Raw genomic sequence first — 24,763 nt, 5'->3', positions numbered from 1 at the left:
CAGAAATCCTGCTGCAGGTAAACTTGGGCTCTCTGAAGGTGTCAGACACAAAGGGAAATGGGAAATGCACAAATACACGCGTAGACAATTTGATTTTCAGAATTTGGAAAAAAAAATGGTAAAAGCATAGAAACTACTCTTGGGAAAGCACTTACTTGAAACTGGATTTGGGTACACAGCAATCCACTGCTGAACTCTCTCTGTACGGATTTCTAAACCAGGGGGCTCAGATATGCCCATGTGCACAGCCTAAGCAACACATTTCACAGATTTAACCCCATTTAAAACAGAACAAAAATAAAAAATAACCAAACCACAGAAATGTTTGCCGGGAGAAGAAAACCCTCCTCCTCCTCACCTCCCTTCCCTCCGAGGGGCATCGTTCCACCAGCTGTAACCTCCTCTGGAGCAGGCCTGGGAAGCAACTTTGGGGGTTTTGGGTACCTTTGGGGGGTTTTGGAGCCTGAAAGAGGTTCCAGCTCCTGCTTGCTCAGCAGGAGCAGCCAGGCTCCAGAACACACCGCCACAATGCTCCTTCCTGGTGAAATTCCTCCAGATTTGGGCCCCCTTACCCCAAAAATCCTCCTGGTGAAGAGATGATGTGCTGGGGTGGCTGACAGTGAGCTCGAAGCCTTTTGTGCCAACCCAGCTGCACACACGGAGCTTTGGCCACCTCCACGGGCTGCCCCGTGTGCAGGTTTGTTAAATATGTACTGGAAGCAGCATTTCTGCTTGGTTTGCTGGGTGAGAACAGCAGTTTCAGGGCCCTGAGGAGATGGACAAGCTGCCAAGAGCATCTCAGCCTGGGTCGGTGGGATGGGGAGAGAGGGGAAGGAAGATGCAAGGGGAATCTGCTCGATGCTGTGCACGGTGGTGGAGCAAGAGGCTAGCACCAGCTCCTGGCTTTTCGCGTAGAAAATGTTAAATCCTGCCCTTCTGCTGAGGGCTGGCAGCCCAGAAGCAAGGGGAAGGCACGTCCTTAATTAAACAGTTTGTCCAGGTCTGCAAAGCAGCGACTTGCAGCTTTCAGAGCTGCAAAACAGCAATTAGTAGGAGGATTCCTGATGTCCTGGCACATAATGAAGCATGACAGTACACAAATAAAAGAAGAACGGGAGAATTAATTACGGGCTAAACAAATTAATTACGGGCCCTCAATCAATGCTGACAAAGGCGTAACCTCCTGCTCCCGACACCTTGGGACACAAACAGAAGAGCCCGGAGGTGAAGGCTTCCCGCGTGCATCTCTGCCTCCAACCCAGCCCCTGAGCAGCCTCTCGGGGCTGGTGCTCACCTCCGGTGCCCTCCTGGCTCCAAAAAGCAAAAGGAAGCTGAAAAGCTCTGAAAATAGGCTCCGGGGAAGCAACAGCAACATCCCCAGATGCCCTGTGTTAAAGCTGAGTGCTCAGAAATGCAACTGAGACCCTAATCCCTGTTGTTCCTGCTCTGCACGAAGGGCAAGCAGCTGGTTTTCTGGTAGGAAAAGAGGAAAAAAAGGCCCCAAAACCTGGGAACTGCAGGCAGGAGGGGCAGAGCAACCAGCTCTGTGCAAAGAAAAGGAGCTGAAGGACCAGAGGAGGTGACTTGGTCACACTTGGAAGAAGCTCTGAGGACTTGGACTGCAAAGGGAAAAGCTCGAAGGGAAGTTTGGGATCAAGGAGTTTGAGAAGGGACCTGCACCCGGGAGCAAAACCCTTGGGCAACTGGTTTCCTCTGTGCATGGACAAAAATGTGTTTGCACTGTCTTTTTTTATATATATATATAAGATATATTTTAATATATATATTAATATTTTATATCTATATAAAAATATATAGAGATATGTAGATATAGATGTAAAATAACCCTGACACCACTGAAGATTTCTTCCCAATGAAACCAACTCACAATTTGTTGAATGCTGCAGCCACGGGATTTAGCAAAGCCTGGGTCCCCCGTGTGTCCCCAGACACTGGCAGTCCCCTGACAAACCACAGACCATAATTTTGTGCCCTAACAAGCCCGCAGCAGCCCGAATTCTCCATGCACATCGGTCTTTTTTGTTTAAATCAGTGGATCTTAGAAATCCGTGCATTCAGAGCAGGAGCATTTCACTCCATTTCTACGGGAAAAATAATTTTAAAAAGCCCATGGTGGTTATTTCAGCTGCCTGGAAGAGGAAAGTGCAGCCAGATGGGGCTTTCCAAGCTGCCACACCGCCTCTGGGCTGAGTTTTCCTGTGGCTCAGCAGCATCCCGGCCATTCCCACGAGGGTACAGCGGAGAGGCAGGAGCCCAGGACATGTTTTGGTGCTTTGTGCTGGCATAGGGCGAGGTGAATACAGAAAAAAGGCAGCATTTCTTACCGACAGCAGGGAATGGCACAAACCTCTGGATCAAGAGACGTGTAGCAGGGGTAAACTTGTTCGCTCTCTGCACCAGAACATTAAGGCCAACCTTTGAAGAGAAAAAAAAACACAGAGAAAGGACAACATTTAGCCAACAGGAACAGGACAGAAGCCACAACTTGCAGACAACACAAGCACCCTTTGCAGTGACACATTGGGGTCTCTCTCCATGCTCCTCTTGAGGACTAAACCCCCGGTGCCACAGGTTTTTGTTGCTTTGGGCTCAACCCTTGATGAAATTTAAGCCATTTCCAGCCAAAAATCAGGCTACAACCCCCTGCGACGCCCTTAGGGGAATGCCCCTCGCTGCGTTTTTACCCCTTCCTGCAGCATTTTCCCAGCTGCTCCTTGCTGGCTTTCCCTCCTAGCACAAAATCGCTGGGGCTGGGGGGTCCTAACCCCCAAAAAAATGCACATCCCTGGTGGTGGTTGCCCCAACACAACTCATCCCTCTTTGTGGGGCCACGAAAAACCCCCGCACCTCCCTCCAACGCGAGCATTTGGGCCATAACGGAGCTATGAAGAGGCAAGGGAAGGGAGGCAGCTCATTGTAACCGCAGATCTTTTTTTTGTTGCCTCCTCCAGCGCTTGAATAATGCAGATTTCTATGGTTTTGCGGGGATGCAAGGCACGGCAGACGTGCTGCAGGCAGCGCGGAGGAGACTCCCTGCCTTCGCAGCCCTGCCGTTGGGCATCGGCGATAATTGGAGAACCTCCACCAGCGTTTGCTTCCAGCAGAAATGGGGTTATTCATTAAACCAGCCCCAGAAACGGGGTCATTAACTAAACCGACCTACTCGCGAGGAACCTATTCTGCCTTCAGATCACTCCCCCCACCCTCAATATTTATTCTCTCTCAGCCGAAAAACAAAACCGAAACCCAACGGCCCCCGAGTGTGGGAATTTTCGGCCGAAAATGGAAGTTGCTCGCAGTGCCTGGCCAAAATGTTTTCAGCCAAAAATGCAGCAAAAACTCAAAAAAAAAAAAAAAAATCAGCCAAAGCCAAAAACCTGCCAGCAAATAGTGATTTGGGGGCTTTTTTTTTTTTAAAAAAAAAAAAAAAAAAGCCAAGCATGGGAGAACATATTTTGCAAGCTGCTACATTATACATGCATCCGCAGCGCATCTCGTCTCTTTGTAGGCTGCGAGGAAGATGTGGAGAAGCACAACTGCTGGGCAAGCCCTGCATAAGCACATTTCTGGTTTTCAACACCCATGGAGCATTTCCAGAACCCCACAAGGCCTCCACCAAGACCCCAAAGGGAACCTTTCCTCCCGTCCTCGGCCACGTTGGCTGATCCCAAGAGAGGAGCATCCCCGCGGTGTTTCTTCTTATTCCCGGCACGAATAAGGGTTTTGTCTCCTTCTTCTTCCCACTCAAAACTGACCGAATGCTATTTTCTTACATTTCCCCGAGTACTGGGAGATTTGCAGAATCTGAACGCTTCCAGACACCAGCCCAAAAAACGTGCCTGGAAAAGCAAAGCTACAACAGTTCTCAGCTGGCGTCGCTGGTGCTGCCCCGTGGATTCGGGTATTTATAGCCCGGAGACAGCTAATCTCTGTGGATCCCAAATTTCCTTGGGTTTCCAGCCTCTGCTTGTGGGTTCGATGGAAGGATTAGAACGGGGAGTGGAAGAGCAGCAGCTCTGGAAACAGCCTGGGAGCTCCTCCACTTCCAGCAGCCACCCCGCTGCAAATATGAAATTCAACCTTGCTGTGGGTTGAAACCCCGTCTCCCAAACCCCCAACACGAGGACTGCATTTAGGAGAGCGATAAGGCTTTGTTTTTAACACTTTTAAGATGATTTTGGCCAACCCGTGGTCCCCTTCCCGCAGGTCACCAAGGGGATGGCAGCACGCCCAGGACAGCGCCCGGCCACGGGCGGGTGCCCCCCGATCCCAGCCCTCTCCACCAGCAACAGGCAGGGCTAAAAGGGGGCTTTAATTCCTAAGGGGCTGGCCCAAGAACACCGACTACGGAGTCGAATTCATCCCGGGAGCTGAGAAAAACAGCCGCGGGAGGATTATTATCACCACGCTGCCTACAGCCTGAGTCACAGCTCCGGGAGCCACCGCGCTGGCGCTGCGCAGACACGTCGCGGCGTCAGGTGGGATTCAGCAGAGCAGCCGTGGTGCCTCCAGATGGGCTCCCTTTGCAGCCCAGCCCATGGAAATGTGCCTTTTTCAGGGTGTTTATTCCCCTCCCAAGATAGATATTGACGGGAGCTCAAATTAACCCCCCCCCCCAGCGGTGCCCATTCAGCTCTGCTGCCTTATCGGATGAAGATCTCCACGCTGGCGATGTCTAATTTCTGGCAAGGCGATGCATTTTTAAATCACAATTTCAGTGCAGAACTGGTTCAGGATATTCCCAGGCTGCAGCCCAGACTAGGGGACAGATCCAGCTCTTTTAAATTGCCTTTTTTTTTTTTTTTCTTTGGGGGTTCTTTCAACAAAGCTTTTGCTCATTTTGGTTGATGAAGCATCCTGACAAGCAGGGGAAAGCTCTGTTTTGGGGCTGTTACAGCACGGTTGCTGCTGAAATCCTGCTCCACAAAACCAGGGCTGCACGCTGCTGGTGCTGTTGGGTGCGTAATAATCACCCACCATTTCCCTTTCCTTTTCTTTCCCTTCCCATCCTCAAAAGTTCTGACTTCATACCCCCTAAGACATGAATTTAAAAAGCATGAAAACCACGTGACAAAAAAAAAAATCCCTTTTCATTTTGAAAAATAACTAAAAATTAACTTTTTTCTCTCTCTAAGTATTTTTGAAGCCTGAGAAATGGGATTTGCCTGCCTAAGGCTGGCAACTACTGAGCCACTTGACGGAGATCCGACCCCACTGCTCTCAAACCAGTTCCATGGTGGTAAATGCATCAGCGGTTCGCTTGCAAAGAAGTTATTTCACTTAATTTTGACAATATTTATAAAACAGGAGGCCACACACAAGGTGGATGCTGCTGGGCAGCTCTCCACGCTCCACTCACCACGTTGGTTAGGTCTCTGCTGATTTAAGGGATTCGACTTTCCCAGGTTTCAGCAGCTTTTGGGTAAAAAGGAACACCAGAGCACAAACTGGTCCCAGTGACTTCGAGTCAATGGGGAAGGAGGGAAAGGCTCATAGGGAGCTTATCCTTCAGCCCCCAAATCACCAGATTGCTGAATTAAAACACCACGGCACTAATTGGATCTGATGAGCCCCATCCAGCCGAACTAAAGAAAAGAGCATTAGGAGAAGGAAGGAAAAAAAAATCATTCATTAGGGCTGAGAGGTGAAGATGGAGGCAGAGAGATGGGAAACTGGGCCGCTTACCAACTGGAGCTTTACCAAGGCAAGGAGAACAGAATGGAGGAGCACAGGGAAGGGAAAGCAATAAGGAACCGGGTGGAGGGAGAACGTGGAGAGGAGCAAAAGAGCAGGGAAGGAGGTGAGGTTGGTCAGACCCAAAATGAAGGCAGAAGGGCAGCGAGCTGGGCGCTTTGATGGGTGAAAATGGCACGGTTTGGAGAAAGAGGTGAGAATACTGGAGAGGTAGGAGCAGGAGAAAAAGGATTAACAAGGATAAGGAGAGAAACTGGACGTGGCAGATGATGGGGAACAAAGAGGAGGACGGGGGCACCCTTGGGAATAAATCTTTATGGGGGAATCGGGAGCAAGGGGGGGATATCAGCTGGGGGAGCGGGTGATAAAATTTGGAGTAAAAGCTGCCTGAGCTTCATTAAATAAAGCTGTGCAGTCGATACCTGCGCTCACAAGCTCCCCATAAAGATTGATCCCCAAGGGTGCCCCAACCCTGTTCCTTTCCCTCCAGGTCCCTCTCCCACCCCAAAGCAGCCCCCGGGCAGTGGGAGGCTCCCGAGCTGATTACGGGCATCACAGCAGAGCCGCGGGCTGTCGATGCAGCCGCGCCGCGCGGGCTCACAAACAATTATCGGGAAGAGGGAGCTGGGATTAGAAAAATCCACAGGGGCACCTTCACCTGGAGAGGAGAGCGAAAAATGGTGTGTGGTGTGTGTGTGTGAGCTCGGTGCCACGGGGAGGAGGGAGAGCGGGCAGCCAGCCACGGCACCGGCACAAGAGGGCTTTGGACCGCTACACCCGGTCCCAGGCAGAGATGTGCAGAGGAGCCCGAGCACCTCCTAGGTCCAACAAGTGTTCCTGCCCTCCCTGAACGAGGACACGAGGTTAAGATGCTGTTTTTTTTCTGCTCTTGAGTTTTCCGAGTGCAACGAGCCAGCCCCACTCTGATTTATCTCCTTAATGTCTTAGGTTCTCCTCTAGCTTTGGATAAACGCCCTGTCCTCAAGCTTTATTTATTTTTATCTTTTTAAGGACAGAGCTGCAGTATTTAAATGTCATTTTTTGTTATTCTCACTCCCTGGTGGCAGATTTTTAAGCCTGCACTTCGAAGCACACCTATCCCCTGTGAACAGCAGCTACACAGCTCGCTGAGCCGCGGGGCCAGGTATTGCCAAAAGCTGGCTGCGACGCAAGCAGCACAACGCTGATATTATTTTACAGCTACAGTCTTAGGCCTGAGCAGTCTTCACCTCTCAGCTTCCTCAGGAGAAGGTAAATAAATCTCCCTGCTGAAATCCCACGTGGCTGCGAGAATGTCCTGGGTTGTAAGGGGTGTTTCTAAGACAAAGCACGCTTTGATTTTACAAGATGCTTTTGCTGGGGTGGAAAAAAAAGACAGCCTGGATTGAAAACATCATTTCTGCAATGTCCACTTGTCTTAAAGCAAACTCTGCTTCAGTCTCTCAGACACACGCTGGGCTTTGCTGGTTAGACTCCTGCACCATTGTGGGTTTTTTTGGTTGTTGGTGGTTTTTTTACAGCTAAAGTTAACAAATCTACGTTCTGCACAACCTCTGTGCTCAACCCGTGCTGACTGCAGCCGAGATTCCTGCACGAATCATAACCCACGAACCCCGTGGAACTACAATAAAAAAACCTCCAGGACAAACGACCACGTTTCAAGAAACCAGAAGCCAAGCAGAAAACCTACAGAAACTCCGAGAGGCCCCAGAAACCTCATTTCCAGGGGTGACAGAAGCTGTGCAGAGCTCAGAGTGCAAGCAGCTCCACACATCCACCAGCTCTGGTTTGTTTTTTGTCCAGATTTAGACGTGCAGCACGGGCAGACAGCAGGGCATCCTCGTGCAGACACCTCTGCAGGAAGCTGCTGCTTCTTTTCCAACAAACGAGTCATATTTTCTCAGAAATAACCTCACCGAGGCTTCTGTACAGGAGAAGGTTGCCCCGGGATGACCTACAAGATATCTACAAGGACAGGAGGGATTTCTTGCTGCAAGAGGGGGCCTTCAGCAGGCAGGAGAGGCTGGAAGGACAACCTGCACCTTGGCTCAGCTGCTTGCAGCCTCAGGTTCGCTTAAACCATCAGTTTTTTGCCCAAAGCCAAGCAGTGCTCACCCACTGAGCCCACAGACAAACAATCCCAAGCGTCCCAAAAGCCAGAATATTTGAAGGAGGGAGGCTGGCTGCTTCTGTGATGGGGCAAACCTCTGTCCCTCCAGTCTGGAGGTACCCAAGCTCACATACATGCTCGTATTTCCCTTTTTATCTGGGGAGAACCAGCCCATCCTGTGGACAGGAGAGGACAACGATGCACGTGGCACCTCCAGGGTGGCCTCGGCAGAAGCTGAGGCTGCAACCACTGAAGTTAAAAACCTGATGCACAAAGCTCTGCTCCAAAACAGGGAAAACAGTGGGAAAGCAAGAAACCCAGCGACTCACCACCGTGGTCTCGTGGTCCCCAACCTGCAGCTCTCTCCACCAGTGACATCCCAGCAGGCAGAGCACTCTGATCAGCTCTTGGCCTGACGGGGTTTGATTTGCATGCATTTAACTGCAGCTGCAGGAAGCACCTCGGGCTGAAGTCAGACTTGAAGGCCCCAATGCCAAACAGCTGAGGCAGAAGCAAAAAAGGATGAGCAACAAAAGGGCAAATCAAGTCTGGATCAGAAACTAAGAAACATAAACTACGCAAAAAGTTACCAACAGCATTAATAATCAAGTTGGGTTTGATTATGGAGCCTTTTTTAACCTCTTAAAAGCTTGACAGAATTAGCAGAGAGCGTGTGTGTCTCTCCCTGCTGGAAGGATTTTCTGTGTAATTACAAACCCTCTGATTAGTGGAGTTCTTGGCGCTAGAATATTTGGGGGAAAAAATGAAAATACTCTTGGTCTTTCTCAGCTCTTATTGCTGCTCTCTGCCTTTGCTTGCCTTCCTCGGGAAAACCAGCTGGTGGTAATTGTGCATCAGGAACAGCAGCCAGATATCAGAAACCAAGGCCTAATCCCAGGAATCCACTCAATTGTTTAAAAAAACAAGAAACAACAATTACCACTCCGTGTTCAGAAGAGCTGTAAATCTGGAACGATCAAAACAAAAGGCAGGAGGGAGGCTGGCGCACGGAGAACACGATAAAAATAAACCAAAATCGCAGGAGGAGGAGCACAGATCTAGGTTACCTAAGGGTAACCAGAAATCACCAACTATAGGGAGTCCCAAAAACACGGCGCTGAGACGCCAGGAGTGGTGAGAGCTGTCTGCAGACGTGGTGCCTTCAGAAAATGGGGTGCAAGTGCCCTGTGTGAAGAGCAAGGGGGTGAGAGGTGGAGGAAATCTGCTGCATCGGCTCCTCCACCTCTCTACCTGCAGCCACTCTGAAGGTTTCTCCTCCTGATGTCCTCTCCAACCTCCTTACAAGTGATCACTTCAGCTGGTACCATGCCGGAGGAGAAACGCAATCCTGGCAAGAGCTTTCTTTACCCAAAGCTGAACTGTGAACCGGGTTGGGAGTAGGGGAAAAAAGGAGAAAAAATATTAAAAAAATAAATACTGACAAATATTGAAAAGGAATACTTAAAAAATCACATTAATTCCTTTAAAATCTCATCCTGAAGGTCTGCAAAGCAGGGGACCCAGACCCAGAGCTGGGTCCGTGCTGCTTCTCCGTGACAGCAATTTCCCCCTCTCGGAACTGGGAGAATAATCAGGTTATTCGCAAAGATTTGCCGAGGCTCCTAGTTTAATCGCGAGAAGAGAAAAGCCAAAATCTTCTCTTCCCTCTGCATGAGGAAGCCGTTTGTTTGTCCCTCGCTCGGGATGAAGCCACAGAGGGTTAAGCTGACGGGAGGCACGCTCACAACTCGCCTGCTCTGTCACTCCACCAGCCTTTTCCCTGCGTCGCTTGCCAACTGCAAACATGGAAGGGGCTCGCTTTAATTAATACCGGGGCTCAGCAGACCACTGGAGGCAGTGGCACTTGTTTTCAGGTCATCTGGTCCTAATAGGCTCACACTGGGAGGTGATCTGCTGCTAACTGACAGCAGAGATCAGTTAATGAGGGCTTGAGGCCTTCAGAACCCAGCGTAATGAAACTTGAGGCGAGCGCTAAATTATTTGTCATCATCATTAAAAGAAAAAAAAAAAAAAAAAAGAAGAAAACTGCTCGAGGAGACGCCGGTTATTAATCCAGATATTTACAACATAAAAAAATTGCTCCCTGCCTGCAGGATTTTCTCTAGGCTGCTCTGTGTGGGGATTTTGAGGATGCAACAGGGATCGGCAGGGCTCCTCTGCAGCAGCTCGTGCTCCTCTGCACGGGGACAGCGGGGTGGGCTGGCTTCACCTTGGCTTTACAAGGGTCCCCAGCGAGCACACCTGAAGTGCCAGAGCTTAATCCAACAGACACAAAACTCCTCCAAACTCCAGCAAGGAGGAAGCATCCATAAAACCCGCTGAACCCTGCTGTTTCCTGGCCACATCAGTGGGTTTCAGAGGGCTGCAGCCCCCTACAACAAAACTTTTGCCCCTCAGAGCTCCAAACAGCTGCTGTGCCAGCGTGTACAAAATTCTGGCACCCCCGTGGCAGTCCAGCTTGGTGTGCCCATCGTGGCGTGGTATCAGCAGCCTGACGAGCCACCCTCGTGCTTGTCACCGGTGGTGACAGCCACCCTGCAGTTCCAGCAGGTCGCTGCTGGCTTGCAACAACTTCTGTGATCCCCAGGTCTTGGTTTTCACACTTCTTCAGGGAATGGGTTTCTCCCACCACCACCGGTGGTCCCACAAAGCCCCCTTTGCACTGTAGATCTATCTTTCTGCTTCAGCTCCTCTGCAGGCAGCACAGGAGGGAGCAGGGATATCAGAAAGCTGCATCAGCCGTCCCACCACGGGACAGTGGCTTCCTTACCAAAGCCTGTCAGCTCCTCAGGGTGACAAAACTGCCAACATCACTTCTCCATGTCTCCTGCCCTCTATCTGCTCCTGTTGCCAAAACGGAGAGGAATTAATGCCAACAAAGGGAAATGATCTGTTACCATCCCTCTGCTGCAGCTGTGCTTGCTGGTGGCTGGAGGGAGGTGGTGGGCAGCAGCAGCACATCAAGCTGGAGAATTTTTCTTTACTGAATTCACAAGGTGGGAAAAGTCCTGAAGAAAGGACCACAAGGGATAGTGAAGCTCTCCTGTGCTACAGCAGGGAACAGCTCACGGAGAGCTGCTGGTGTGCACGCATCTACACGGGGTTAGGAAGTGTGGGAGCTCACATCAACGCCAGGCTGGTCACCACACGGGGCTGGGTTAATTCTGGTAGGGGAGCAGAGCAGCAGACAGCAAGCAAGCCAAGCCAGAAATATGGAAAACTACCAGGAAGAAGAGTATCTGGTAAAGCTCCTGCCTCTGTAATTCTGTTATTGATCCCCAGCTTGCTCTAGAGAAGAAAAAGGGGTGACAGTTTTAAAATGAAAGAGAATAGTTTTATAATGGATGGAGGGAAGAAATTCTTTACTCCCCATCCCTGGCAGTGCCCAAGGCCAGGCTGGATGGGGCTGGGGACAGCCCGGGCTGAGGGCAGGGGTCCCTGCCCATGGCAGGAGGCTGGGGGGGCTCTGAGGTCCCCTCCAACCCAAGCCACTCTTTATGACTTTACGAACTGCACCTTGTAAAGAAATCTGAACAAGCCCATGCAGCCTCTTCCCCAGGGTGAATTAGGGAGCCTGGCTACAAGCAGGGTGGTGAGCAGGCTGAGTGCTGACTCTTCCCATGGCTCAGTTTTTTTGGGAAAGAACGCCTGGAGAAATGGGGGGGTGAACTAAAAGCTTGCCATGGGATCTTTAATGTTCCAGCAGGAAACACAACCATACACTTCAGAGGCTTATTTGAAAAGCCACCGAAGGAAAGAACTTGTTGAAGTTGTTCCTAAAAATGCACCTGCCTCCTTGGGAATTAGCTGCCAAAGATGTGACCTCGTGGTCCCGGAGCATCACACCGCGATTCTGACGATGATACCCCCAGCCCAGGATTTTAGCAACGTTATCATTTAAAAGCTCCTCTAATGCAGATTACTTTAGCTGTGACTCCAACACCAGGCTCCAGCTTGAACGCTGCCCGCGGGTAAAAGACGTCACTTGGAGCACTGCTGCTCCCTTAGCTCAAGGTGCAGAGCCCCCAGGGGACCACCTCCAAAAAGCTCAGCACAGCAGCTCTCACACTGCCACCCTGCAGCCTCAGGGTCACTCAGGCTGGCATTTTCACTTGGACTAGGCTCATTCACCAGAATTTAATGCACACGTGGATAATTTGAGTCACCCAGCAGCAAAGGCACAGTGCTGGGACACAGGCAGAGCACAGAGCAGGACATGCTGGAAGCAATCACTGGTAGAAGTCTCCTTCTGCTGAAAAGTTTGGGCATGCACGGACAGGGACATCTCACGGTTAAAATATTTTCTTGTTATTTGGACTGAATTCTGTCAATTAAAACATAAACATGCTTGGCAATTCAAAGAAACATCTCACAAGCACTGCAGTACTACTGTAAGGGAGCAGTTACGAGTAGGGAAAGATACAGATACAAAGCGTTACCCACTGCTATTGAGACAGCACTTATGACAGCTCCCAAGTAGCCCTGGATGAACTTGGACGTCGGAGAAGGCTTTGGAAAGAAAAACAAAACATATTTTCAATAAACAAACTTCTGGTTATTAAAATACAACCAAGCTCTTGATGTTTTTTTTTTTTTTTGTATTTGTTTTAAACCAGAGACAGGTTTCGTTTTGTCATATTGTTCGGTGACACATGGTCTGTCGTCTAGCAGCGGCAAAAGCAAGGAACATTCTGACCTCATGAGCAAGGGTAAAGGGAATGGAAAATTAATTGGCATCAGAAAATTATAATAGCAGCAGCTCAAAGAAAGTATGTGAATGGAATTCAACAAATGGTAAAACAAAAAAAAAAAAAGGAAAAAAAAAAGAAAAAAGAAGAATAAATTGGCATTCTAATCACTAGTGGTGAACCCCAAACTCTCTGCATAAAATATTTGTCCTCGAAACGTTATCTCAATGAGTTGGATTCCTTCCATTTTAGTTTCTTGTCTTGATGTCCCACATCCCAACAAGAGATGATCGACATTGCAGTAACAGGAAGAGAGCAGGAACACCACCACCACGTCCACAGCACCATTCATGGGAGCGCTGCTAGGGACATGTAGGAAGCCCTTACGACACAAAAATGTGATCATGGCCCCTTCTTTTGCTATCCAAACACCCAAATAGACATCATCTCCCTTCGTGTTCATTTACGTATCAAATTAAACCATTTCATACCAGTTAAGACTATATATTAAGCACGAAGGCGTTGAGCATCGCTCGTGAGCCTCGAGTGCCTTTGAGATCCTCCTGCCATTTAGAGCTGAAGTTTAAAATGGAAGTGTATTCAGGAGAATGGGCAATCTATAAATTCGTCACAGTGCCTACTCCGCAGTTTCTATTAACAGCAAAGAGACAAGACTTATGTTTCCGTGTCAAAACAGAGCTAACGTGCAGCACGCACTGCATATGTTGGGTCTCCTCACCTTTGTCGCGTTGCGGTTTGCATAGTTGACGCATGCATTGTGGCTCTGATTCAACCACTGAAGAGGAAACAAAAAGAGAAAGAGATAAATATAACTTCACAAAAATAAGATCTACGAGCACGGGAGCGACGTCTTCGTTTGGGCCTGCCTGGGACTTGCCACATCTTTTCAAAGGCTTGTGCACGCACCAGTTCTGGTCTGATGCCCTTCAAAGCAAGACAGAAAAACCAACGCACGCAGTTTTCACCAGCTCTGCCCCTATACAGAAGCACGTGCACAAGCTCTGGTTCATGAAACTAAACTAGATCTGAAAACAAATTTCAAGATCGTGGTCTTGATCTCAAGATCAAGAGCAATTTAGAAGCTAAATTTGGATGCTCTCTGGCTCAGGAGTTTGATGCTTGTGATATTACTGAAGTAAGAAAAGAAGAAATTCATGGAAGGACCTCCAAAACATCAATACAATTTGGGGCTATCTGGTTTGATACTGGGTCCAGCAGGCTACGAGCTGGAAGAGTTGAGACCCATCCATGAAACCCCGGTGTCTCAGGCACACTACACTCACTGGCTGGCCTGCTGTCACCTCCCTCTCGAGTGGGCTTGTTTCGATTTTGTGTTGGAAATATTCTGTCTAGTTTTAAAAGGATTCCCCCTCCTTTTAAAGCTGAAGGCTTCCCCTGACTGCTTTTGGACCAGCTGCAGACAGATGGGGGAGCAGGAGCTCCCAACCTGAGCAAGTTTCAAGACACCTTGCAGTAGCTGTCTGCAGATCGCCAACCTACCCAAAGTCAACTCTTTCCATCTTCCTAGCCTAAAGCCAAGAGGGCAAATTGCCTTCCAGAGACATGAACTCAGAGCTAAATGCACCAAATCATGAGTTGCTGGGATGCACCTACATATTCCCAGTTGTGCAGTCTTTCTGACATCCGAGGCAGATCCTGTTATGTTTTGACATTTCCTAGCTGTGTAATTCTCTACTGGCGGTTACACTAGATAATAAAAAGACATTTGCAACTGAAAATGAAAATAAGATTATTTTTTTTCCAGTTAGTGCTGAAATATTACTTAATTGGGGTGTTTACTGTGGTTATAACTCATTCATGTGCACACTTCCTCCCCTTACACTTAGTTTCATCTCCATGGGCATGACAAAGCAGACCCAACCCTTTGCTCACAGCCCACTCCAGAGCTGCCAAACCCTTCTGTGATCACATCCAGCCTCATCACCTTCCTCTTAACAAAGCCAGAGGCTGCTTTCCCTTTCATTACACTCTCCACCCATCCCGTGCACGGAAGCAGACGAGCGTTACCTGCCAAAACACAGTGGATGCCAGCGTCTGGTTGGGTAGGAGAAGACCAACAACCTGCAAGAGAAGAGATTTTCATGTTAGTAAAATTATGGTTGGTTTGGGGTTGTTGGTGCTCTGGTAGGCACGAAAGCAGCACATGTATTTTTATCGACTTTAAGAAGTTGCCTTCATTTATGAATTCATTTCATGGTGAGTGGCCAGAGTACAAACCAAGAGCAATGAGGTGAGGGAACAGAGCCATGCCTCCAGTTCTTCTAAAAGTGCCCATTCCATAAAAAAAAAAAAAGTGATAAAGGCTAAAAGGGAATGGATTTAGGACACTGCCCTGTCTTTTCCCCTTCAGCCCATCGTCTCTCAATTTTCCAATGGGGAAACTGGGTAACACAGCTGCTGCTGAAAGCTCTACGACTTCAATTAATTACTTGCAAGACACCGCTAAGAGGCTGGCAGCACGAAATGTCCAAAGATGAGTTCACTAAAAGTAAACGATCGATTTTATCCAAGCATTTCTGGAGTACAACCCAAAAGTTGCAGGAATGCAAGAGTTCAAAATTGCTAGTATTGGCAGTCAAGTTTTTTTTTTTTTCTTTTTTTTTTTTTTTTTTTTCTATTTTCCTTTGGCACATTCTCTGTTTCAAGCACAGGGAAGGGATGAGAGCTGAACATCTGAAGACAGGAGTGCCACCTGGAAGCACATGTGCTCCTGTTTGGGAGCCCTGAATTTTGTTTGAAGAGAAGGGAATTGTTGATGTGGCATGCTGGGGAGCTGCGAAAACTCCTGCCTGGGCTCCGAGCTGCGGCTGACGACGGCTCGAGGCAGCCTGGCCCCGCACATCTGGCGAGGCCTCTTCCAACCCAGATGATTTTGTGATTGCGACGCGAGGTGCCGCAGGCTTTGGGAAGTCACCCGGAGCAGCATCTGAGCGCAGCCACGTGTGCGCTGCCCATATGGTCCTGGGAGCAGCCCGGAGATGTCTCAAAATACCGTACGGGCACATCCCTCCTCGAACAGACAGCGCGGGGCTGCCAGGCTCCTTCCTACCTCGCTTGATGCCAACCTTTCCTCTTCGAGTCTACGAAGCTGAAGGAGAGGAAAGAAGAAGAGGAGGAAGAGGAAAATGAAAGCTGAAGGGCTCCCAGCAAGGAACCCAACCAAGAGGGACAAGAAGGTGAGTCCTTGGGTAACAAAGAGCCAAGAAGTGATTCTTCCTAACACCATCGTTTTCTCCCTTCTTGAGCCTAGTTTCTGATGATGGTCTTCACGGTACAAAACCACACTTGCAGCTTTGTGAAGGGTCTGAAGACCGAAGGGCTCCTTTCAGCTCCGAATGCGTTGACTTTCAGGATGCTCAAACATCTCCGAGGCATCCACAAACCTGGGCAAGACGGCTCCGAGGTCACTCACTCTCCGTCTTCGGCACCGTTTTCTTTAGGTTTGCTCCTGGAGGAGCCCAGAAGACAGAAAACTTCCCTGTCACAGCACGGGGAGCAGCAGGACGAGCTCGAGCTGCCTCTGCACATCTACAGCAGCAGCAATTGAAGAGGAGGCAACTTCTACACTCATGGACACGAAAGAAAAACAACAACAAACCAAAGGCTACCAGGTTGGGAGGCCCGATTTCATTTACATCTTCTTGCCTCCCTCCTCCTCCTCCTCCTCCTCCTCCTCCAGCTTTTCCTCCTCCAGCCTTTCTGGAAGTTGCCGCTCCTCGGTGGGCTGGCTGAAGGCCAAGCCGTGAGAGTTGCCACTAATTTGCTGCTCCCGTTCGAGCTGGGGATCTCGTCCTTAATTACGGAGCCGCCGGTCGGAGCCGAGCGAATCCAACAGGGGCTGAACCTCCTCGGCCCCGGGACCGATGCTCGCCCCAAAAGTCGTCGGGTTAATGAGGCTTCAGAGGAGAGGGAAGGCGGCCAGCGGCTCCCGCATTGTCAGCCGGAGGCTGGGAGCGAGAGGAAGAGAAGGGAAGGGAAAATAAATAAATAAAGAGCGCACCCAAAATCTGTATGACTGAAAGAGGCACGTTTAAATGCAAACTCTCCATATGTGCAAGAGTCTGTCAAGAAATGTACAGTTTCACTTTTAATTACTGTCAGGGGAAAAAATAACTAAGAAGGAAAACAAAATATACAGGGGGGGAAAAAAAAAAAAAAAAAGGTTCTAAACACCAGAAAAGTACCGACTACAAAATTTAATTGCCTATCAGGTGTGAACAGCCCTCAGTGGCTGCCAAGCCAGGGCTGCAGGCGCTTCCTGAAGGTCTGCTGGCTCTTTGCACATTTGGTTTCAGGCTCCCAAAATCGAGCCCCGTGCCCTGCCTCCTCGTCAGGCGCCTGCGATGGACACGTGGGACTTCTCCAAGCGTTTCCAAGTGGCAGCGAGGCCTCCCGAGCCTCCCGTCTGCCTCTCAGAGGACAAAGGAGCTGGGTTGCAAATTCCTTCGGGCTTTTTGTGGCCGGGGTTGTTTGGAACCACAGGCGCTGGAGCCGGGTGCTGGGCCGGGAGCTGTCGGAGAGCAGCCAAAAAACGCGAACCTGGCCAAGGGGCCGGCTGTGCTGGCACTTCAAAAAGGCAAAAAAAGAGAAAAAACGAAGGGTTCTGCTCTGGTTTTAAATGGCTGGGGGAAACGATGTGCCCCAAGGGTCCCGGGCTGGGTTTCCTAAGCGCAGAAGAGCCTCTTCCTTGGGTGAATGCCTCCTCCTGGGCTGCGAACCCAAACCAAGGTGGGGGTTAACACAGGGAGAGTAAAAGGGTGCCCAGCAGCTGCCCTGCCGTGGAGACAAATAACGTGAGCTGCTTGGTTTTGTGCCTCGTGGGCTGAAATCCAGGTGGGCAGAGACAAAGTGGTCCTTACAAATACCCCATCCTGCTCGCTCCAGTCCCACCGTGCCCTCGCAGCCCTTCAGGGGCTGAGCCACGAAAGGACAGAGGCCATAAAAAAAAAAACCAACGGTGGCAGCTCTCTGAGCCGGGTCCCTCTGCCCAGGGGACCGATAGGGGCAGAGAACACACAGCCATGGGATTTGGAGGCGTCAGGGCTGCTCAAGCCAGAAGAGAAGCGATGATTTTTGGCCAGACCTTAATCTCTCCCACAACGAGCTGAACCGTACGGAATTATTTTGCATTAGCTATAGGGTGGGGAGGACAAAACCCCCACGGAAAGAGGCTGCGCTGCGTATCGAGCCTGGTAATGCAGAACCCGATCCCGTTGTGGTTTTGGGGTGGTTTAAGTGACCCCAACACAGCGGGGCAGGTAGCCCCAGAGCAGCAGCACGCCGCCACGGCTTCACCGGCGCAGATCCCACGCGAGAGCTCGCCGCAGGCACACCGAGCCTCTCTTGAGGAAATCCCATCCCCCTATGCTAAATGCAAGACTCAAACTGTTTTTATGCTAGAGCAGGCTGCCAATTTTGTCACTAAATTTCACAGATCGATTGGCATAAATGTTACATTTTAATTTTAACATTTGAAACGTTTGGTTTTCTTTTTTTCCTTTTTTTTTTTCTTTTTTTTTTTTTTTTTAAATGACAAGAGGTTCCAGTTTATCCTTTACAGCTAGCGAAATTGGGCTCATCTGACAGCTCTCGGCTCCTCTGACAGCTCTGGATTGGGGCCGATTTCATTGTCAATTTGATCGTTAACTCATTTTTGTTTAACCTTTTCTTTCAAAATGCCCCCTACAAAGTTACCGCCGCGACGTTACGCACGACAACAAATAGTACCAGCAGGGCTGGGCTCTGCCTCCAGCTTCCAGCCACCCTGCTACCACCGGTCAGGGAGGGATCGCTGCCTTTCAGAGAGCTTCGTGCCACCGTCCCCTGGGTTTAGGAAGAGGAAATTTAGCAGATTTCACTCCTTCGACTGTTTTAATGCACTTGACCTCGTAGGCTGGGAGAAGAGCTGGAGGCTGCCCAGAGCAGGCTTCGTTCGTTCAGCCTTCTGGCATCAATTTGGGTGGTTTGGGGCAAAACTCTGCGCCCCAGCTGGCCCGTTCACAAGAGGAGGTTAATTAATAGCTACGGCTCTGAAGATGAGCTGGGGTTTCAGCAGGAGGAGCAGAGGATTATCTCCGTTCTGGCTGTCAAGAGCACCCAAACGCTTAAAGATTTCTCAATAACAAGTACCAACCACAAATGCCCTCAGCAGTAACCCCACGTAAAGCACTGGCAGCTTTAATTAATCGAGACGAGGAGACACAGCGCCGGCCTCGCCGCGCTGCAGCTCCCCGCGTTTCTCAGGGCCGGGAAGCGACTTGCAAAAACATGCAAATAATAATGGGGGAAAGAAAAAAAAAAATCAAAACAACAACAAAAAAAAACCCACAACGCCTCCAAAGATGAATCCACGGAGTTGCAGAAGTTGCAGGCAATGAGCTCATCCTGGTCTTCCCTTTCCAAAAGGGAAGCACGGAGCTGGAGACAAGCAGGAGCGGTGGGAGGTAGAGAAGGAGCCCGAGCTGTGGCCACGGGGCACGTTTTGCAGCACCAAGCCCTCGTGAGCGTGCGAGGGGAAAGGTGTGAAGCTGCGGCGAGGCAGCACGGCAGAGTTCAGGGAATTGTGTGCGGGTGCTAAAAAATGCATTTCCTGTTACTCGCAAGCAAAGCGGGGAGGGCTGCTCAAGTACTTACGATGGGCGTTCCGAAGGGAATGTAACCTATTAAAAAAAAAAAAAAACAACAAAAAGAGAGAGGCATGCATTTTAATAGGTGGTTTGGGGCTGGAAAAACATCACACCTCAGAAATCTAGCAGCTCTACCATTTTAGGGTACAAGTCACACCTGGCACGGCAGCCTGCTCTCGCGTCTACCAGCCCGCGCCACCGCGGGCACGGAGATGTCAGCAGCGAGCATCAACACGAGCAGACCCCAGGTGCTTTCTAATTCTCCTTCCCATCCTCTTTTTTTTTCTTGGGTCGGGGTCTAAGAGTTTCCCTGAAACTTATAAAGCCTCATCTAGACCCTAAAACTTACCCAGTGTGTGCCAGCACATAGTGTGAGCACTTCAGGGGTGCCAACGTACATTCAGAAGCAGGACCATGGTGAGTCCTCTCTCTCCTATCTCTCTGATAACAACTTCCCAGCAGGGGAGCTCGTTTATTTCTGGGTCACTTGAAAAAGGAACAGGGTATAAAGACCCTGAAGAAAGCACATTTACACGGCCAGGAGTGGAGGAGATCTGGGCAATTTTAATCATAGGTAGAAGTCAAAGCTCTCTGTTACGGAGAAGGCTTCACCCCAAATCTCATTGAGCACCACAAAAATCAAATGCTTCACATTTTTCCCCTGCTAGGACTGCCAGTTTTTGTGCTAAATATAATTTATCTCTATGAATTCCACCAGAAGGTCTCAGCATTTCCCCAACATCACTGAATTAAGCCTCACGGGTCCAACTTAAGTCAGGAAGGGCAACGACCCGAGAGGACGAAAGATTTTTCCAAAAGTACAGAACAAGGCAGCAGAGGAGTGGGTCCTGGCTTTTCTTCCCTGCACGTCTCCTCAAAACCCATCAGCCCCAATATTTTTCCCCTCGGAAATACGGAACAGGTGCTATTAAGGAGGATGCTCTCCGTCCCTTTGGGAAAGGACCAAAAAGGACCAAGGTGCACCCGCACCCTCCTGCGAGCAGTGACCCCAGCACACAGCAGAAGTAGCTGCAGATCCGAGTGCTGCAAAGGGACACCCCAAAACGGGCAGGAGGAGGTGAGGATTTAATGATTAAGCAGCCACCTAAGCCAGGAACAAACACAGCTGATCCTTCCCGGGCTTCCCACTGGTGCAGCTATTGCGTACATTTAGTTTTCAGTGTTTATTTTTAAAAATAGAAGCCGCACCAGGGGAGGATCAGACTGGGTATTAGGAAAAATTTCTTAACCATGAGGGTGGTCAAGCACTGGCACAGGCTTCCTAGAGGGGTGGCTGTGCCCAGTGCCTGTCGGTGTTTGAGGCGTTTGGATGCTGCCCCCATAAATACGCTTTAACTTTTGGGCAGCCCTGCAGCGGTCGGGAAGTTGGTCTCGGAGATATTTGTGGGTCCCTTCCACCTGAAATGCTCTGTTTTGTTGTGCACATGGAGAAACAGGGCTCATCCTGCTCGATCCTGGAGGGTAAAACACCACGCTGCTGGCTGGGCAGCAAGCTTCAGCGTTGCAAAAATAAAATGACGTTACAGGATGGATGCCAGAAAGGACATGAACCTGGTAAGGAGAGGAAAACTCTGAGCACCAGATCTCACGTGGGTATTTAGGATCCTAACTCACCTTGATTTCTACGGGATTTAGGCATTTGGGTTATTTTCTGGTCCTAGCTAAACACATACAAGATGCACTGCAAAACCAGAGGGGAAACCGATAGCATTTTGTACCAAATCCCAGTGAAATTAATGAGCGCCTGGTTGGGCTATACTCTACCTGACATTCTGAAAGGCATGAAGATGGTCTCGTTTGTGTCGGGGTGGATGATGGCCTGCAAAACAGTCAGCAAACAGCCACGGTGAAGGAACAGAAACCACAGGTGAGCTGCTGAGGATGCCGCCGGCCTCGCTGTGCCCACGGCTCTGCCGGAGGCACCTCCTGTCCCGAGGCCTCCTCCTGCTGCTGCCTTCCCATCTCCTTAAGTAATTTAGCATAAACTATGAATTGATAAGGAAATAATTTTGTTTCAAATACAGAAATGTTGCTTCAGAATGCGTCCAGGCTTGGAGCAAAGCCTGCTGGCATGGTGGGCATCGTGAGGGTCACCCAAACAAAATCCTCGTGTGCCATGGGCAGCCCAGCCTCCACGGAAACCCTAATTTTGGTCTCCTGGTGACCAACAACAAAACTCACCTGGCCCACTTGCCTTTTTTAAAACAAAAAATAAAAAATTTACATGAAGGCTGCATTAAGAGGCAGGGGACGAAAGCCCCCGTCCCTCCGTGAGCCGGGAGCGCGGCGGAGGGAGGCGCCGCGCAGCCACGAGCCTCACCGAAGAGCTGCCAAACTATTTCTGAAAGGCTGGAGACAAGAAATCTCTTGACAAGACAGGGAGGAGAAAATGAAGACATCAAAATATATAAATACAAAGCAAAAAAAAAAAAGAAAAAGAAAAAATCAGACTCTTGGGTGGCAAACAGTGCTCGCTGCATTTACATGTCTGTGGCAAGGCAGAACAGCAACTGGCAGAGTCACCGACGGAGGGAGGACAGCATCACTCAGCAAAAAGGGAAAAAGCAGCAACGGGAAGGAAATATAAAAAAAAAAAAAAAAGAGCATTACCTGCTTTATTTTTTGAGCGGCCCACAGCTAGAAAAACAAAAGAGAAAGTGACATTGAGAAAAGCAGCAGCGAGAGCTTTCCCCGTCCCGAGGCTCACGCCAACCCCCAAATATTCATCGTGCAGCTGCTGCGTTCATTTTCTGCATCCTCCCGGACCTCACACTCATATTTAAAGCTTTTACACAGACCCAGCTCCTTCCAGTTCATGTGGCCAGCAGGATATCAGGCAGAGAAGTTATTCTTTCGTATACTGAATGATGAGAAAGAACAACCACAGGCTTTATAGATCAGGAATTATCTTTGAAACTCTGCTGTGCGTGGATCCCAAGGTAAATTTAGCCCAGCCCTCCCCTGAAGGAGCTTCCTGCGGAAACCAGAGCTTGCCGGGGAACAAAGGTGGAGGAAGCAATGCGGGGAAATAAAACCAAGCATCTCTTCACATAAGCTCTGGATTCAGAGCAAGCCACCATGAGTTTTATATTTTTATTTTTTTTTACAAGGGAAACGCTTTTGCAGAAAAATACTCCTAAAGGGGAAAAAATCTCATTTAAAGCTCTCGCGGGTGCCTACTGTTATTTACTGATTGCAAGTCAGCAGCCACAAAACACCCCAAAATCTGGCTCGGACAGCAGAGATCCACGAGAAATAACAGAAGAAATACAGGAGAAATAACAGAAGCTGGACAGGAGATGCGGATCCAGCTGATGAGAAGGGGACCAAGAGATGCCTGGCACGCTCTGCAGGGCTTAAATGCAAATGATAAATCTGGAAAAAAAATAAAAATCTCCATTTTGATGTATACATTTCCAGAGACAGACAAATAAAACGCGACTCCCAAGAGTTAAATTGCCTTTGCTAATAAAAAACTGTTCTACCTTTGCAGCTAAGGTCTGGCTTTGTCTCCCAGCCACCAGCCTGTGCTGCACCTCTGTCTGACAGCCTTCAGAGCCGTCTATTTTTGTTCTTCGCACAGGTACTCGGAGCTGCTAAATCCCCCCTGTAACCTTCGCTTCAAGAAAAGAAAAAAAAAAAAAAAAGAAAACGGCAGAGCCAGGAGACTGGCTGTTTCCTTGGCAAGGCACATTTGCCAATCTCTTAGCCACCCTCGTGGCTCTTTTACATCTTTCCAATTTGTCAACATCCTCTTGAATCGAGGCCGCCAGAAAGCAGACAAATTATTCCAACAACAGTTGTACGGGTGCCAAACCCAGGGTAGGCTAACCTGATGATTTCTGCTCTTGCTGTTGATAAATCCGAAGATAGTGATAGCTCTTTTCGCTCGGAGAGCTCGTGTTTGTCTGACTACCCACCAGCTTACCTACCCGAGCGCCACGGGCTCATTCTGCAGTCCAGGCACTCACACTTGGATTTCATTATCATTACGGCATAAATTAAGCACAGCTCTGCCGTTCCCCTTCACCTAAACACCGACTCGCTCCTTCCCCAGATAAGCTGCCACGGAAATGCTGCTGGAGTCAGGTAAGTATTTGGCTTTACACGGCACAAGTCGACCCACTGATACCAGCTCCAAATCCACTGATTTTGCTCCAAATCCAGCTCTCGCTCCAGAGCTGGAACTCCGTGCCCAACGCCACCGCGTGCGATGAGTTACTGGAGCAGCTAAATGTCACGGGCTGATGCACGCATCCCCGGGGCTCTTTCCTGGGGAAAACGTCCCTTTTTGAGGAAAAAATCGCTATTCTTCATTTTACAGATGAAAACGCAACGAGGTAATCGTTGCGCTTGGCAGGCACACAGCTGGATCTGCCCTCATGAACCCCAAAATCCAAAGGGTGGGAGGCCACGTGCCAAGGCATCACCAGGGCTTTTCCCCCACGTGTCACCCACCAACTTGAGGATTTTCGAGGGTTTTTAGGGGACGAGCACGCTGCAGGTGCCTGCTCAGGGGATCCCAGCCATCCTGGGGCTGCTCAGGTCTCGTGCATCTGAGCTGTGAAACCAAGCCACGAGATTTTCCTCTCTGACTGCAAGCACCAAGACCAGCAAAAAGGAAGAGGGATGGTTTCTGAGCCAGCGCTTTGGCTTTTTTGGTCAAGTTATCTAATTTCATTAATTGATCCCAATATTTATGCATTTTCCTGCTGCAGTGCAAATATTGTTAGAACATGTGATTTCATTACTTCTCAGAAAGAGACTTTACAAGATGCACCTGATGAGTCACCTAAAGATTCTGCCAGCTCATTTTCACTTCTTTATCCTCTAATTCATTTTCTGCCTGCAGCATCTTTCAATAGCTCCAGTACTCCAAGGAGTCTTGCCAGCTGGGGAGCTCGTTTCTGAGAGCAAGGCTCTGGTTTTGCTGGGGATTTCATTCACGCTCTCTCCGGCCATCTTCGAGAAGCAGCCAGGTTTTGAGCTCATTTACACCAGCATGAATCCACAGCATCTTCACGGGAGCAGGTGGAACAGCTCCAGATTTCTGCTCAGTTTATGTCAGAATTGGGTCCATCATCTCTAAATATAGCCTGCACAGGGTGGGTCTCCTCTAGCAGATGTTCCTCCTTTACATCTTAGTCTATATTACTGACTCAAAGCTACACAGGGATTTTGCCACCTTTCTAATTCAGAGGCAAGAAACAAACCTGCTCACACACAGATTTACACCAAAAACCCCAAGGATGAGGGTGTAGGAGAGTTGGAGCAGGCAGCAAAGGACAAATTGCTCCAGCCTGTGGCCAGTGGAAGCTGCCAGCAGGATGAATTAGCTTCTGCTTCATGGAGACATCCTTTATGGCTATGAAGAACTCCGGGACCATTCACAAAAATATTCCCAGCACCAGAATTTTAGGATCCTGAACTCACGGACGAGGTTTGCATCCATCCTTCCCAGGGTTCTGTTTTTCCTGTCATTTTTCAAGGAAGGGATTCGCACCTCTTTGTTCACCACCTACAGCTTGAAAAGGCATGAA

The 24,763-nt window shown here is 49.4% G+C and overlaps 1 protein-coding gene across 1 annotated transcript in view; it reads right to left on the bottom strand.

The window, feature by feature from the left end:
- SFXN5 (sideroflexin 5) overlaps window positions 1–24,763 on the bottom strand; it is an 84,575-nt gene that overhangs the window by 30,985 nt on the left and 28,827 nt on the right. The window contains exons 4-10 of the mRNA XM_084286777.1: window positions 21,834–21,860; window positions 20,988–21,042; window positions 19,210–19,235; window positions 14,584–14,637; window positions 13,274–13,330; window positions 12,290–12,355; window positions 2,346–2,436 (exon numbers count right to left, since the gene is read on the bottom strand). Coding sequence (XP_084142903.1) covers window positions 2,346–2,436; window positions 12,290–12,355; window positions 13,274–13,330; window positions 14,584–14,637; window positions 19,210–19,235; window positions 20,988–21,042; window positions 21,834–21,860 — 376 coding nt within the window. The remainder of the gene's footprint in view (window positions 1–2,345; window positions 2,437–12,289; window positions 12,356–13,273; window positions 13,331–14,583; window positions 14,638–19,209; window positions 19,236–20,987; window positions 21,043–21,833; window positions 21,861–24,763) is intronic.

Source organism: Netta rufina, assembly GCF_964035555.1.
Source record: "Netta rufina genome assembly, chromosome: 4".
In the NCBI taxonomy this organism is placed as follows: Eukaryota; Metazoa; Chordata; class Aves; order Anseriformes; family Anatidae; genus Netta; species Netta rufina.
This window is presented reverse-complemented; position numbering and strand designations above follow the sequence as displayed.